A 12,243-nucleotide genomic window follows, 5' to 3' on the forward strand; every position below is an offset into this window, starting at 1 on the left:
GGCAAGGGCTTCCTGTAGTCAGCCACTGGTCAGTTTCAGCAGCGGCTGACTTAGGGACGCCTGGGGCAGAGCAGCTGGGGTGCTGCTGGGTTGGTCCAGTAGCGCCAAGGAGCGGTGCTGCGGGACCACCCGGCAGCGCCCCACCTGCTCTACCACAGGCCCGGGGCTTTGCTCCACGTCTCCCTAGTCTGCTGGGGGGGGGCGCACTAGCTGCGTCCCCCTCCAGCAGACCAGGGAGACGCTGAGCAAAGCCGCGGAGGACCCAGGCGGGATCGTGGTGCTGATCTGGAAGCGCCGCGATCCCGCCCGGGTCCTCCTCCGCTTTGCTCAGCGTCTCCCTGGTCTGCAGACCAGGGAGACGCTGAGCAAAGCGAGGAGGACCCGGGCGGGACGCGGCACTGATCTGGCTCCTCTTCCCCCCCCCCCCCCCCCCAGCAGACCAGGGAGAGGCAGAGCAGCTTTTCTCGCCCTGGAGGATGGGGGCAGCGGGACTGGGCGTCCACCGCTCCCATCGTCCAGGGCGAGAAAATCCCCGTTCGTATCTGCGGATCCGACATAAGTTGGATCCGCGTAACTCGGGGACTGCCTGTATACATATTTAAACAGTATGGCAGGGGAAATATATTTGTACATATGTTAGTCTCACAGCAAAATGACCAAGCAATATTTTATCAACTACAGTTGGTTAACAATGTAGTAAAAGTGTCTTGATTGGTTAATAATTAAATCACACTGTGTTTTAATATCAGGTTCACGAGCCACAAGTGGCAGCACTTAAGTCTGAGTATCACTGGTTTAGATGTTATCCCTCAGTGCCGATGCAAGTTAAGTACAGCAATGCCCAGATCCCCATTTATCTTTATACAGCATGAACCTGTAAGCTCAGCTAGGATCTCTCGGATGGGAGTTCCACGTGTGTAGGCATAGCCATGAGCCCGATATGCTGTTATCAAGTGATCTGTTGGTTTTATGGCAGCTTCGAGTCCAACACAGCACGCTTCCTGTTGTAGAGGAAAAATAAGACTGACAATGGGACAAAACATCAGATTCCTCTACTCAGCTCTTGAGGCTGGGAGCCAACGTCCCTATTCCATAGTTAGAAGACCTGTAGCAATGGAGGGCATCACATACACTCAACTACCCTGCATCCCAAAGAAACATACCCCTGACAAATGAGACTGGCGCTAGGTCCTTTGAGTGTCCACAGACTACAACAGTCTGCAGCTCCAAAATAATCAAAACCAGAACAGGACGAAACTGATGATTAGGTCAAGGAAGGTGAGAGACTGGGAATGCTTGTGGACCATTGGCACTGCCTGTGTAATCAACCACTTAAGCACTGCTCTTCCCATGCTCCCTAAGACTGACCTTTTCCCTTGCCCATAATTAAGGCAAAGATTTTGTCTCACGTATTTTTAGTAAAAGTCAGGGACAGGTCACAGACAATAATGAAAAATTCACAGAAGTCCATGACCTATCTATGACTTTTACTAAAAATATGCAAAACAAAATGAGGAGTGAAAGGTTCCCCAAATCACCCAAAGGGACCCTGCAGGGTCACCCCACCCATTCAGATTACCCCCACTGCCTGTGGCAGCTGAGAGTTCAGGGTCTACTCACTGCTTGGGAGCTCTGGGACACCTCTGCCCTCCACCCTGACTGGAAGCTGTTGGGTGCCCTTTGTGGCTGAGAGCTTAGGCCCCTGCAGCTCCCAGCCCCCAAGAGTAGCAGGGATACTATGACCCCCAGGCTCAAGTCACAGAGGTCTCTGGAAGTCAGATTCCACGACCTCCGTAACAAAGTCATAGCTCTATCCACAACTGACAAGTGGAGACAAGTATCAACCAACTCCCAGAAGATGGGATTTATCATTTACCTGACCATCATACAAGTGGCAGAAGCCACGAATAATCTTCTGTTTATATAGCTGATCTGCCTTCAGTTCCATGCGCCGAATGGTCTGCATAGTCCTGTAATAACGGAGTCCCTCTTCCCGAGTAAGTACTGTTGTGACAGGAGGACCCTCTTCCAGGCGATGGAGATCGCATTTCTACAGAAACAGTCATGGAGTTACTTCAGTAACGTATGTTCTTGTTTGTCATCTCAGCACTAAAAATCTAATGTATTAATAATGTTCACGTTCCACTTGGTTTTTTGAACAGGAAAACCTGAATATATAGGTCTAAACCAGTGGGTCTCAACCTTTCCAGATTAGCGTGCTTGTTTCAGGAGACTGTTTTGTCTTGCATAATGCCAAGTTTCTTACAAGCTACTTAAAAAACAAATTCACTAAAGTACAGGTTGGACCTCCCTGGTCCGGCACCTTCGGGACCTGAGCTGTCCCAAACCAGGGAGTTTACTGGACCTGGGAAGGTCAGTGCTCCCCTGCTGACTGCCCCGCTCCCAGGCCCCTCTTCCTGGGGCTCCCTGCACTACTGCTGGCCCCCAGGTTCCCCACATTGCTGGATCTCCCCATGTTGCTGTCTGCACACTGCCCCAGTATCCCCCAGGATTCCTAGCTGGGACCACCTGGACGGTGAGACCCTGCTACCGCATGGTGTTCCTCAGGGTTCCGTGGCAGGAACCGACTAGCAACCTTGCACCTTTGCTAGGGCTGGCCCCAGCCCCTGGGGTTCCCCCGGCAGGGCTGCCCGCCTTCACCACCCCCACTTCAGCTGGGGAGTTCCTCGGCCCGTGCTGCCCAGTCACCCCCCACCTCACTGCCACCTGGAGTTTCCCAGCCAGCGCTCCCACCACCAGCAGCCCCACTGCAGCAGGGTATATTCCCTGACTGGAGCTGGGATTCCCTGCTGGGGGGGTTCCCCTGACAGGGCAGAGGCTCCCAAGCCATATCTAGCCCCATTGACATTGGGGGTTCCCCAGCCAGGTTGTGGGCTTTGCAGCTGCTGCTGGCCCAGCCCGGGCACCCCAGCCCTCGCATTCTCTCAGCTGGCTCCCACTCCTGCCTCTGTTGTACTCTGATCAAGCAACATCTGTGGCCCTGCCAAACCATGGATGATGCTGGATCAGAAAGTCCTGAATCTGGAAGGTTCAACCTGTACCACAGCACACTATCAATGAAAAATTGTTTACTGTCTCATTTTTACCATATAATTATAAATCAATTGGAATATAGTGTACCTGCATTTCAGTGTATGCTATGTAGAGCAGTATAAGCAAGTCACAGTCTGCATGAAATTTTAATTTATATCAACTTCACTAATGCTTTTAATGTAGCCTGTTGTAAAATTAGACACATATCTATAGGAGCTGATGTACTTCCTTGAAGATCCTGGTGTACTCTTATTTGAAAACCACTAAAGTAAACAAATAAAACTGAAGTTTTCATATTGCTTCAAATCTCATGGCATATCTACACAGCAGGGCTAAAGCCGAAATAAACTACGCAACTTGAGCTACGTCAACCGCTTATTTCAGCTTTTGGCACTTTTTATGCAGCAGAAAGTCCGAATTAGAGCATTCTTTCTCTGACTTCCTTTACTCCATGTAAAATGAGGGTTATAGAAGCTGGAGAAAGAAGTCCACCAGCTCAACATTATGTCAAAATAACTTCTGTGTAGACACAGACTGTTATTTTGGAATAACATCAGTTTCAGAATCCACCCAGATCAGGCTACTGCCTGCCCCTTGGATGCATTGGTGTTACGCAACTATGGTTCAGATCTCTGACACCAAGAGCCAGCCCATAAGAATAAGGTTTCATCCTGGCTCTTACCAGTCCAATTACTCTTTACACAGTAATACCAGCCTTTCCAGTCCCATGTCTTCTTAACTATGTCTGGTCCCAAGTTCTTAACCACCTACATTTTTCATATCTGCTCAGTCATCCCTGAAGACTGTCCCCCAGATACCAGCTTATTTTGGCGCACACTCCACACAATTTTCACAACAGAAACCTGATTGGTATGAAAATAGACAGCCAGAGGCTTTGCACTTTCTTATTAAGGCCCCTTTTCTAATAAGGGTTGGTAATCTATTGATTTAAAAGGTTCTCAGCTTACCCCTTAGCTATAAGGGGGATCCAGTATTAACAGGCACCAGTTTCTTCCTTGTCACCTCTACCCTTTTTTCCAATACCCCAGCCTACCATGCCTCTTCCCACCCTCGCTACATAAGAAAAGCTGATTGAAGCAGGCAGGAGATGCTTGGAGGGAGAAGAGTGTGCTGACTGAAGGTGGGTGCTAATCACCCACTAATTTATTTCATGTTGGAAAACTTTCAGAGAGATGGCACCTATGTCAGTATTTATTCACAGTCCCCTGCCTTCACATTGTCCCCCAAGGTTCTGGATGCACTTCCATTTTAAAATGGTTTGCCCCTCTTTCTTCCTTCTTAGTCACTATTCACAACAGATATTTCAAACACTGGTTTTTCAGTTTCAAAACATCCCTATTTGCTTTGATGGCTCCTCATTGTTTTTTCCTGGGCTAGCCAATGGCTACATCTTTGAGGCTAGTCTCCGCTGGCTGGGGATATAGTTCATCTCTGCTTCATTGCTTCACCACCCTGTTGTGAGGTGATGCTACAATTTTCTATACATACCCCCATACATAGATTCACAGCCATAAACTGTATACGTCTCATAATGGCTATTAAGGTCTGTGTACGACAAGCATTCATAGAAAATTTTACTCAGGATAATTTTACAATACAAAAACATAACATATAATCAATGGAGGTGCTTATTTTGGGGGGTTATGCTTTCCGATCTCTCTTTGGGATATCTGGACCCTGATTGCCACACGTGGGGAGCAGCAAATGCCACCCCTCCGACAGAAGACTGTCAGGAAAAACCAAATAGGAGAGAATGATTGAGCTCGTTAAAATAACCTACTGACTTCAAACTTTAGATTCTGCAGAAACTAAAATAGGGCCAAAAGATGAACAATGTATTTCTACTAAAAGCCAGGTCTCTCTGGTGCCTACAAGCAAGGTGGGTATGAAGACAGACTTTCATCCTCATGAGTCCATGCAGATGATTAGCTTAACTAGCTCTCAAGACATGTACTAAAGGACAAAACTAGCACAACAAATGGGTATAAACTAGTCATGAATAAATGTAGATGGGAAATTACAAGGCTTCTAGCCCTCAGAGGAGTGAGGTTCTGGAGCTGCATTCCAACAGGATTAGTGGGGGTAAATAACCTACCTAATTTTAAGATAGCTCTTGAAGTGCTTATATTATATATGGTAGTTGCCTCAACAGCAAGATACTAGGCTTCATGACTCAGGAAGTTTCTGCCAGTCCTGAGTTCAGGATATTTCAGTTTTTCACCTCAATAATTTATGCTATTTCCTGAGCTTTTTGGTTATTTCAGAATCTTACTTTAGCATTTTAAATATTACCAATGGCAATAATTTTTATTCTTGTCATGCAACTTGACTTTTTTTCATGCACTGAAGAAATATCAGTTGTGAACTCCTGCCAGCTGCAGATAGATAAGGAAATGTTTGGTTCTGAACATTCAAAATGATGGTGTGTTTTTTTTTTTTTTTTTTTTAACAGAAAATCAATACATGAAATCCACAGTGGCAATAGCTACAATACTTCTATTAAATGCTAATTCTCAAAAATGAACTATTCCACTTCCTTACCTTAACATCAAATGTAGCCTCACTTGCAAAGTCTGCATAGTTACGAGATGCCACCACCACACGGGAAACCTAAAAAAAGGAATATGTATTATGTAACTTTAGAAGTCAACAACTATCCCAAGGAAAAAGAACATTTCCCCAGTCACTTAAACAATCAGTCACCATTATACTTAGTGATAGAAATGTAGCCGTGTTAGTCTGGGGTAGTTGAAGCAAAATGCAGGACAATGTAGCACTTTAAAGACTAACAAGATGGTTTATTAGATGATGAGCTTTCGTGGGCCAGACCCACTTCCTCAGATCAAATAGTGGAAGAAAGTAGTCACAACCATATATACCAAAGGATACAATTAAAAAAATGAACACATATGAAAAGGACAAATCACACTGCAGAACAGAAGGGGGATGCGGGGGGGGGGGGGGGGGAGGGAGGAAGGAAGGAAGGTAAGTGTCTGTGAATTGATGATATTAAAGGTAGGGAGAGTGGGATGTTTGTGAGTTAATGGTATTACAGGTGATAATTGGGGAAACTGTCTTGGTAATGGGTGAGATAGTTCAAATTCTTGTTAAGTCCTTGTTGGCAAGTGTCGAATTTTAACATGAATGACAGTTCAGAGGATTCCCTTTCAAGTGCAGATGTAAAAGGTCTTTGTAGCAGAATGCAGGTGGCTAAGTCATTTAGAGAGTGTCCTTTCTGGTTAAAGTGGCAAGAAACTGTTTTCTCTTTGTGATCTTGTCTGATATCTGTTTTGTGGGCATTAATCCTTTGGCGAAGTGTCTGAGATGTTTGTCCAATGTACATAGCAGACGGACACTTTCGGCACATGATAGCATAGATTATATTTCTGGATGCGCAGGAATATGTGTTCTTGATCTTATAACTCACTTGGTTAGGTCCAATAATGGTATCAGCAGAATTAATATGTGGACAAAGCTGGCAACGGGGTTTGTTGCAAGGGAAGGTACCAGGGTTGGTATTAGTGGTCTTAGCCGCGCTGAACACCATGCCATCCAGAGTCTCAAAAACAACCTGGACATTGTAATCAAACCAGCTGACAAAGGGGGTGCTGTGGTAATTATGAATAAGGCCGACTATAACCAGGAGGCAACCAGACAACTCTCAAACACCACATTTTACAAACCTCTCTCCTCTGATCCCACCTTGGAATACCAAAAGAAACTACACTGTCTCCTTAAAAGCCTCCCCACAGCTACTCGGGAACAAATCCACACAGAATCACCTTCTGACCCCCGACCAGGATTGTTCTATCTACTTCCCAAGATCCATAAACCTGGGCACCCCGGACGTCCCATCATCTCTGGTATTGGCACGCTCACTACTGGTCTATCCAGCTATGTAGACACTCTTCTCAAACCCTTCGTAACCAATACCCCCAGCTATCTCCGAGACACTACTGACTTCCTAAGGAAACTACAAAACATCGATAACCTCCCCAATAATACCATCCTTGCCACCATGGATGTAGAAGCTCTATATACCAACATCAGAAAGGACACAGTCTTAATGACCTGCTAACCTGCATCCTACTTCAGAAGACATTCAAATCTGCACTTGAAAGGGAATCCTCTGAACTGGCATTCATGCTAAAATTCGACACCCTCCGCACCGGACTTAATAAAGACCCCAACTATCTTACACATTACAAAGATAGCTTCCCCAATTATCACCTCTAATTAACCTCTATTAACTCACAGACATTTCCCCTTCCCCACCTCTAATATCATTAACTCACTGGCATTCACCTTCCTCCCTGCCCCCCCCCCCCCCCACACACACACACATCCCCCTTCTGTTCTGTAATGTGATTTGTCCTTTTCATGTGTGCTCATTTTTTTTAAATTGTATCCTTTGGTATATATGGTTGTGACTGTTTTCTTCCATTATTTGATCTGAGGAAGTGGGTCTGGCCCACGAAAGCTCATCATCTAATAAACCATCTTGTTAGTCTTTAAAGTGCTACATTGTCCTGCATTTTGCTTGAGTAGTTGAGTAACCTCATAAATTCTTTTTGGTTAGTTGACTATTCTATAGTCCCTGGAGGTCAGGGCCTGCAACCAGTGGAGAAGCCCCCTGCTACCGTGCGCTGCTGCTTCTGTATCAGAGGCAGCACAGTGGGTGCTGGGGGGAGCTGGTCTGTGAGGGGAGCCAGCTTAAAAAACAGCTCCCCTTGCAGACGGGTTGCTTGTTGCACTGTGCTGCTGCCTCTGATACAAAAGCAGAAGTATGGGGTGGCAGCAGTCCCTGTCCAGGAGGGGTCTGAGCTACTGGGCCTGGCACAATAAATCTGTTAGTCTATAAGATGCCACAGGACTCATCGCTTTTGCAGATTCAGACTAACATGGCTACCCCTGAAACAAAAACACCAGACTAACATGGCTACCCCTCTGATTCTAGTCTCAGTGTCACTGAATCCCCTGAGCTAGGGCTCAGAGTCAGGCATGACAGGTTACAAATAGATTCCTTTTAAAAATAAAAAAGGAACTCTGGTTTCTGGAGTTCTTGTCCAGCCAGATCTTGCTTCTCTACTTCCAGTCCCCTCCCCAGCAGCCTTCTGAGGCTCAAAGGGAATCCCATTCTCTTCTCATGCTGGCCAGTGCAGCTGGAGATCAGACTTTCTGTCTTTCCCAGCTCCTTTCCCCACCACTCATGGGCTGGCACTGAGGTGGACTGTCCTCTACCTGACTACTCCTTCACATCCTTAGTGAAAACACAAGAGCAAGGGGCCTAAGACACATAAAGCTTCAAAAAGGATATGTAACAGAACAAGCAGTACATTTTAAAACAAAGTGTGCATGAATTAGGGGGACTATTCTACACTCAACATTACCTTGTAACTCTCACAAATGATCGTTATGCTGCAAAATAATGTAGCGGATTCTCCCCCCGCCCCCATACACAAGACATGGACATCAGGATTATCCATCCATTCAGTGTCTATTCAGCAGAGTGAATACAACATTTAACTCTGTTTCCAAAAGCTCAAGCTGCTATCTAGCACTACAAAAGAGCAATTCCAGTAACTCATTCAGCCAAGCAGCTGACATACATGGTCTCCAAAAAGAAGATCATGAAGTTCCCTTTTCACCCCATATATATTTTTTAAAAGTAAGTCCTTACAGATGGATATGTAAAATCCTGTTTAATTGGTTAACTGATTAAACATGTTTAATCCATTAATTGATTAAAGGGGGCACAGGCGAGGGCAGATAAGGAAAAATCTAAGATTGAAGATGTTCAAGAAAAATTCTGAAAATTATATTAAATTATTAAAATGCAGCAATACTACTAGTGCTCTCTAGCCATTTTATGTGTGAAGTTAAAATGAGCAAGTATAGGTACATATAAAAAGCTAGAAAGTTCATAAAGCAGATTATGTATGTATACAATTTTAACCGGTCAAAACCAAATTTTTACAGAAGTGATGAGGACCTTACCTCACTAACAGCACCCTAAAATAGCAGCAATTGGAGGAAACAAAAGAGAGAAGAGTCAGCAGCTGTAATAAAGCATTTCAGGGAATAAATAATCAATAGACTAGTAGCAAAATAAAAGATAGTGCTACAATTTATTTTGCTTATGGATGAACTTTGGGGACTCATGGCTTGATTCTTCCCTGCTCTGGACTTCATACCTGTGCATATGGCATACAAACTACTGTATAAGTAAAATATTACCTTATGAAGTGTATGTAAGTGCTACTCTTGACAGACAGTATATTAACACTGACTCTGAACCAATATAAGTAACAACATCCAGGGGAAAGAATCAAACCCAAAATTTTCAAACCAGGAAGCCTAAAATTGGGTTTCTAAATAGAACTAACTTGGGCACTCAAATATACAACACTAAAGAAAGCCCAGGCCATTTCTAATTGGGTGCCTCAATGTAGACTTAGGAGCTAGTTATCAGCAACTGCATTTTATATTTAAAAGATCACAGGTAGTAAAAGAGCTACATTAGAGGGGACATATCCACTGAAAGATTATCTCCTGATCTCCAGGAAGGGTACTCTGCTACTTCCTTCTGTAGGGGCTATCATTGTGAAAGTAAAGTTTAAATGCTTTAAATTAGGGGTGTAGCCTCATAATACTAAGTGTCCTAAAATGTATTTAAAATATCAGTTCTTGATGAAAATGACCTTCACAAAAGCAGTGACAACATGTATTGTCAGGAACTAAACCCAGCAGTATAAAAGGCCACTGTAAGATTTACAAGAGTTCATAATCTGAGGGGGGAAATAGTTTGTCAAGTATTTAATATTTTAACATTTCATTACTAAAACTACTTTACAGATCTCTTAAAGGCCATTTTCCTCTTCCAGGAGGCCATTTCCTCCCTTCTGCAGAGTTCCTTATTTCTGCAAGGGTACATCTACACTAGGAAATTATTTCGAAATAACTAAATTCTAAATAACTCCCGAAACAGCATCCCCCCACTATGAGGGATCCTTGAAATTAATCCAAGACAGGCTCCATTATTGTGAATATGCTCCCACAACTCAGAGCCCCAGAAAGCACTGGGGAGTAATTACTTCAAATTACTCTGGGGAGTTATTTCAAAAGAGCAGCAGCGAAGCATCCACACTAATGCTATTTCGAAATAAGTGTTATTTCTGAGGAAAGCAAAAGTACAGATATTGAAATAACGCAGCCCGTTATTTCAAAATAACTTCCTAGTGTAGACTAGGGCCAAGAGAGCTTTCTGCCCTTTCTGAGGTAGTCCTCTCCGGCTGTAGTGTCTGTTTATACAGCTGTAATTTATAAAATACAATCAGGTCAAGATAATTTATTTCTGAGGAGTTTGGGGGGTTTTGAGTTATCTGCTTCACCCAAAGCTGTTCTCAAAATGAAAATGTAATAGAAATCCATTTATAAACTGCTTCATGGAGTTAAATTTAATGCTTCATGGAGTTAAATTTAATACATTTTACTTCGCTGAAAGCATACTGAATATAAGTTGAGCAGCAGGCAAAAAAAATCCTAAGCATAAGAATGGGGTGGAGGGTGTACCAGAATGCATAATGAAAGGAGAATGGAAAAAAAATACATATGAATTGTGTTGCAAAAGACATCAAGTGTGTAGAAAAGGAAAGGCCACTGACAACTGAAAGAATTGTCTCTGCTTCTACTCATGCCCTCATTCCATAATCTTGGAAGTAGATGATTGGGCATTCAAATATACAACTCTAAAGAAAGCCCAGGCAATTTCTAATTGGGTACCTCAATGTAGACTTAGGAACTAGTTATCAGCACCTGAATTTTATGATTTAAAAGATCATAAAAGTAGATGTTTGGTCTATCAGCCTGGCAAGTTTAAACAAAAGACAAAAAAACCCACTCATGTGCCCAGGATGTTAAATTGCATTCAATCAGCTAATTGAGTAGTTGATGGAATTACCGTCAACTACTTGATTAGCTGATAAGAGGGGAAACTGCAGAGCTGCAATGGGGTTGGCTCCCAGCCCTGGGAGCCAACCCCACTGCAGTTCTGACATTTAAATGTAGTAAGAGCTTGGCGGATGCTGGGGGGGAATCGGCTTCTAAGCCAACTCCCCCCACCCCGCTGCCTCTAATAGAGACAGCAGTGGGAGGAGAAGTGACTTGTTGAGTAGTGATTTGACTGCAGGATAAGCCTATGCTTATTGGGTAGTCGACTACTTGACTAGTCACTTATATCCTTAGTCCAAGCTGCAGAACAAACCTAACTCAGAAAAATCAACCTTTTTAATACAGTTCTCAAAAGTGTATTTGCTGATTTACAGAACTGTAATAAGACACTCTAGGAAGTAAAAGGACAAATGGGTGTATGTTGTAGCATAAGGAGGAGGGAATAAAATGATACACTAATCAGCTCATTTGTCTATTCGTATTCAACCCTCAAATTTGCCAATTTTCATTTACAGAAATTGTCTATTACTATTCTCCTAAAAATGCTGCCCGTTCATTCACTTTGTCTACTGGATAACTTTAGGCAAGTCCCTTCACCTCTATGTCTCAGTTTCCTTCTTTTGTGAAAGGGAGAAAACTCCTCTAAAGCAGTTTGAGATCTTAGGATAAAAAAATACTGTTTTAGAACTAGGTATTACTAACCACTTTTACTTTCTATTTTTAACCCACCAAATCCTTTGTCAAAGTAATTCCTACCCATAGCAATGCCCCCTTATGTCCTTTCTCTACACAGCAAACCTTAATCTAGTTACAAACCAGAAGTAATTCTGCTAAAGTCAGAGTTACACTAATATAAAACCAATGTAAGAAATAAAAGCTCCATTAATTTTTAGCTTCTCTTCCAAAGTCTTCTCCACATTAGCCCCATGATGCTAAAGTGAGCAATTCATCCTATTGGTCTCAGGGCTTGTCTACATTTACCATGCTGCAGCAGTACCTCTATAGCACTTAGTGAAGGTATTTCCTATACCAAGGGTTGGCAACCCCGGGCATGTGTCACAAATGGCACACAAACCAATTTTCACTTGAATGCGGGGTGGTAGCTCAGCCCCGCCCCTGCCCCCACACGCAGAGAGCTCATGCTGTGGCTCCAGCCTCACCTTCACAGAAACAGCTGTTCGGGTGGGGAGCAGGAGAGGCATGCACATGTCCCTGGGG

At 43.8% G+C, this 12,243-nt stretch overlaps 1 protein-coding gene across 2 annotated transcripts in view; it reads right to left on the bottom strand.

Annotated features, from left to right (window-relative positions):
- PDHA1 (pyruvate dehydrogenase E1 subunit alpha 1) overlaps positions 1-12,243 on the bottom strand; it is a 30,079-nt gene that overhangs the window by 13,448 nt on the left and 4,388 nt on the right. Inside the window, exons 2-5 of one of the 2 annotated variants that reach the window (XM_075913659.1) lie at positions 9,073-9,087; positions 5,617-5,685; positions 1,877-2,050; positions 875-1,001 (exon numbers count right to left, since the gene is read on the bottom strand). In XM_075913659.1, coding sequence (XP_075769774.1) covers positions 875-1,001; positions 1,877-2,050; positions 5,617-5,685; positions 9,073-9,087 — 385 coding nt within the window. The remainder of the gene's footprint in view (positions 1-874; positions 1,002-1,876; positions 2,051-5,616; positions 5,686-9,072; positions 9,088-12,243) is intronic. The other variant, XM_075913668.1, reaches the window with a different exon arrangement.

The sequence above is a fragment of the Pelodiscus sinensis genome, chromosome 1 (assembly GCF_049634645.1).
Source record: "Pelodiscus sinensis isolate JC-2024 chromosome 1, ASM4963464v1, whole genome shotgun sequence".
Lineage (NCBI taxonomy): Eukaryota > Metazoa > Chordata > Testudines > Trionychidae > Pelodiscus > Pelodiscus sinensis.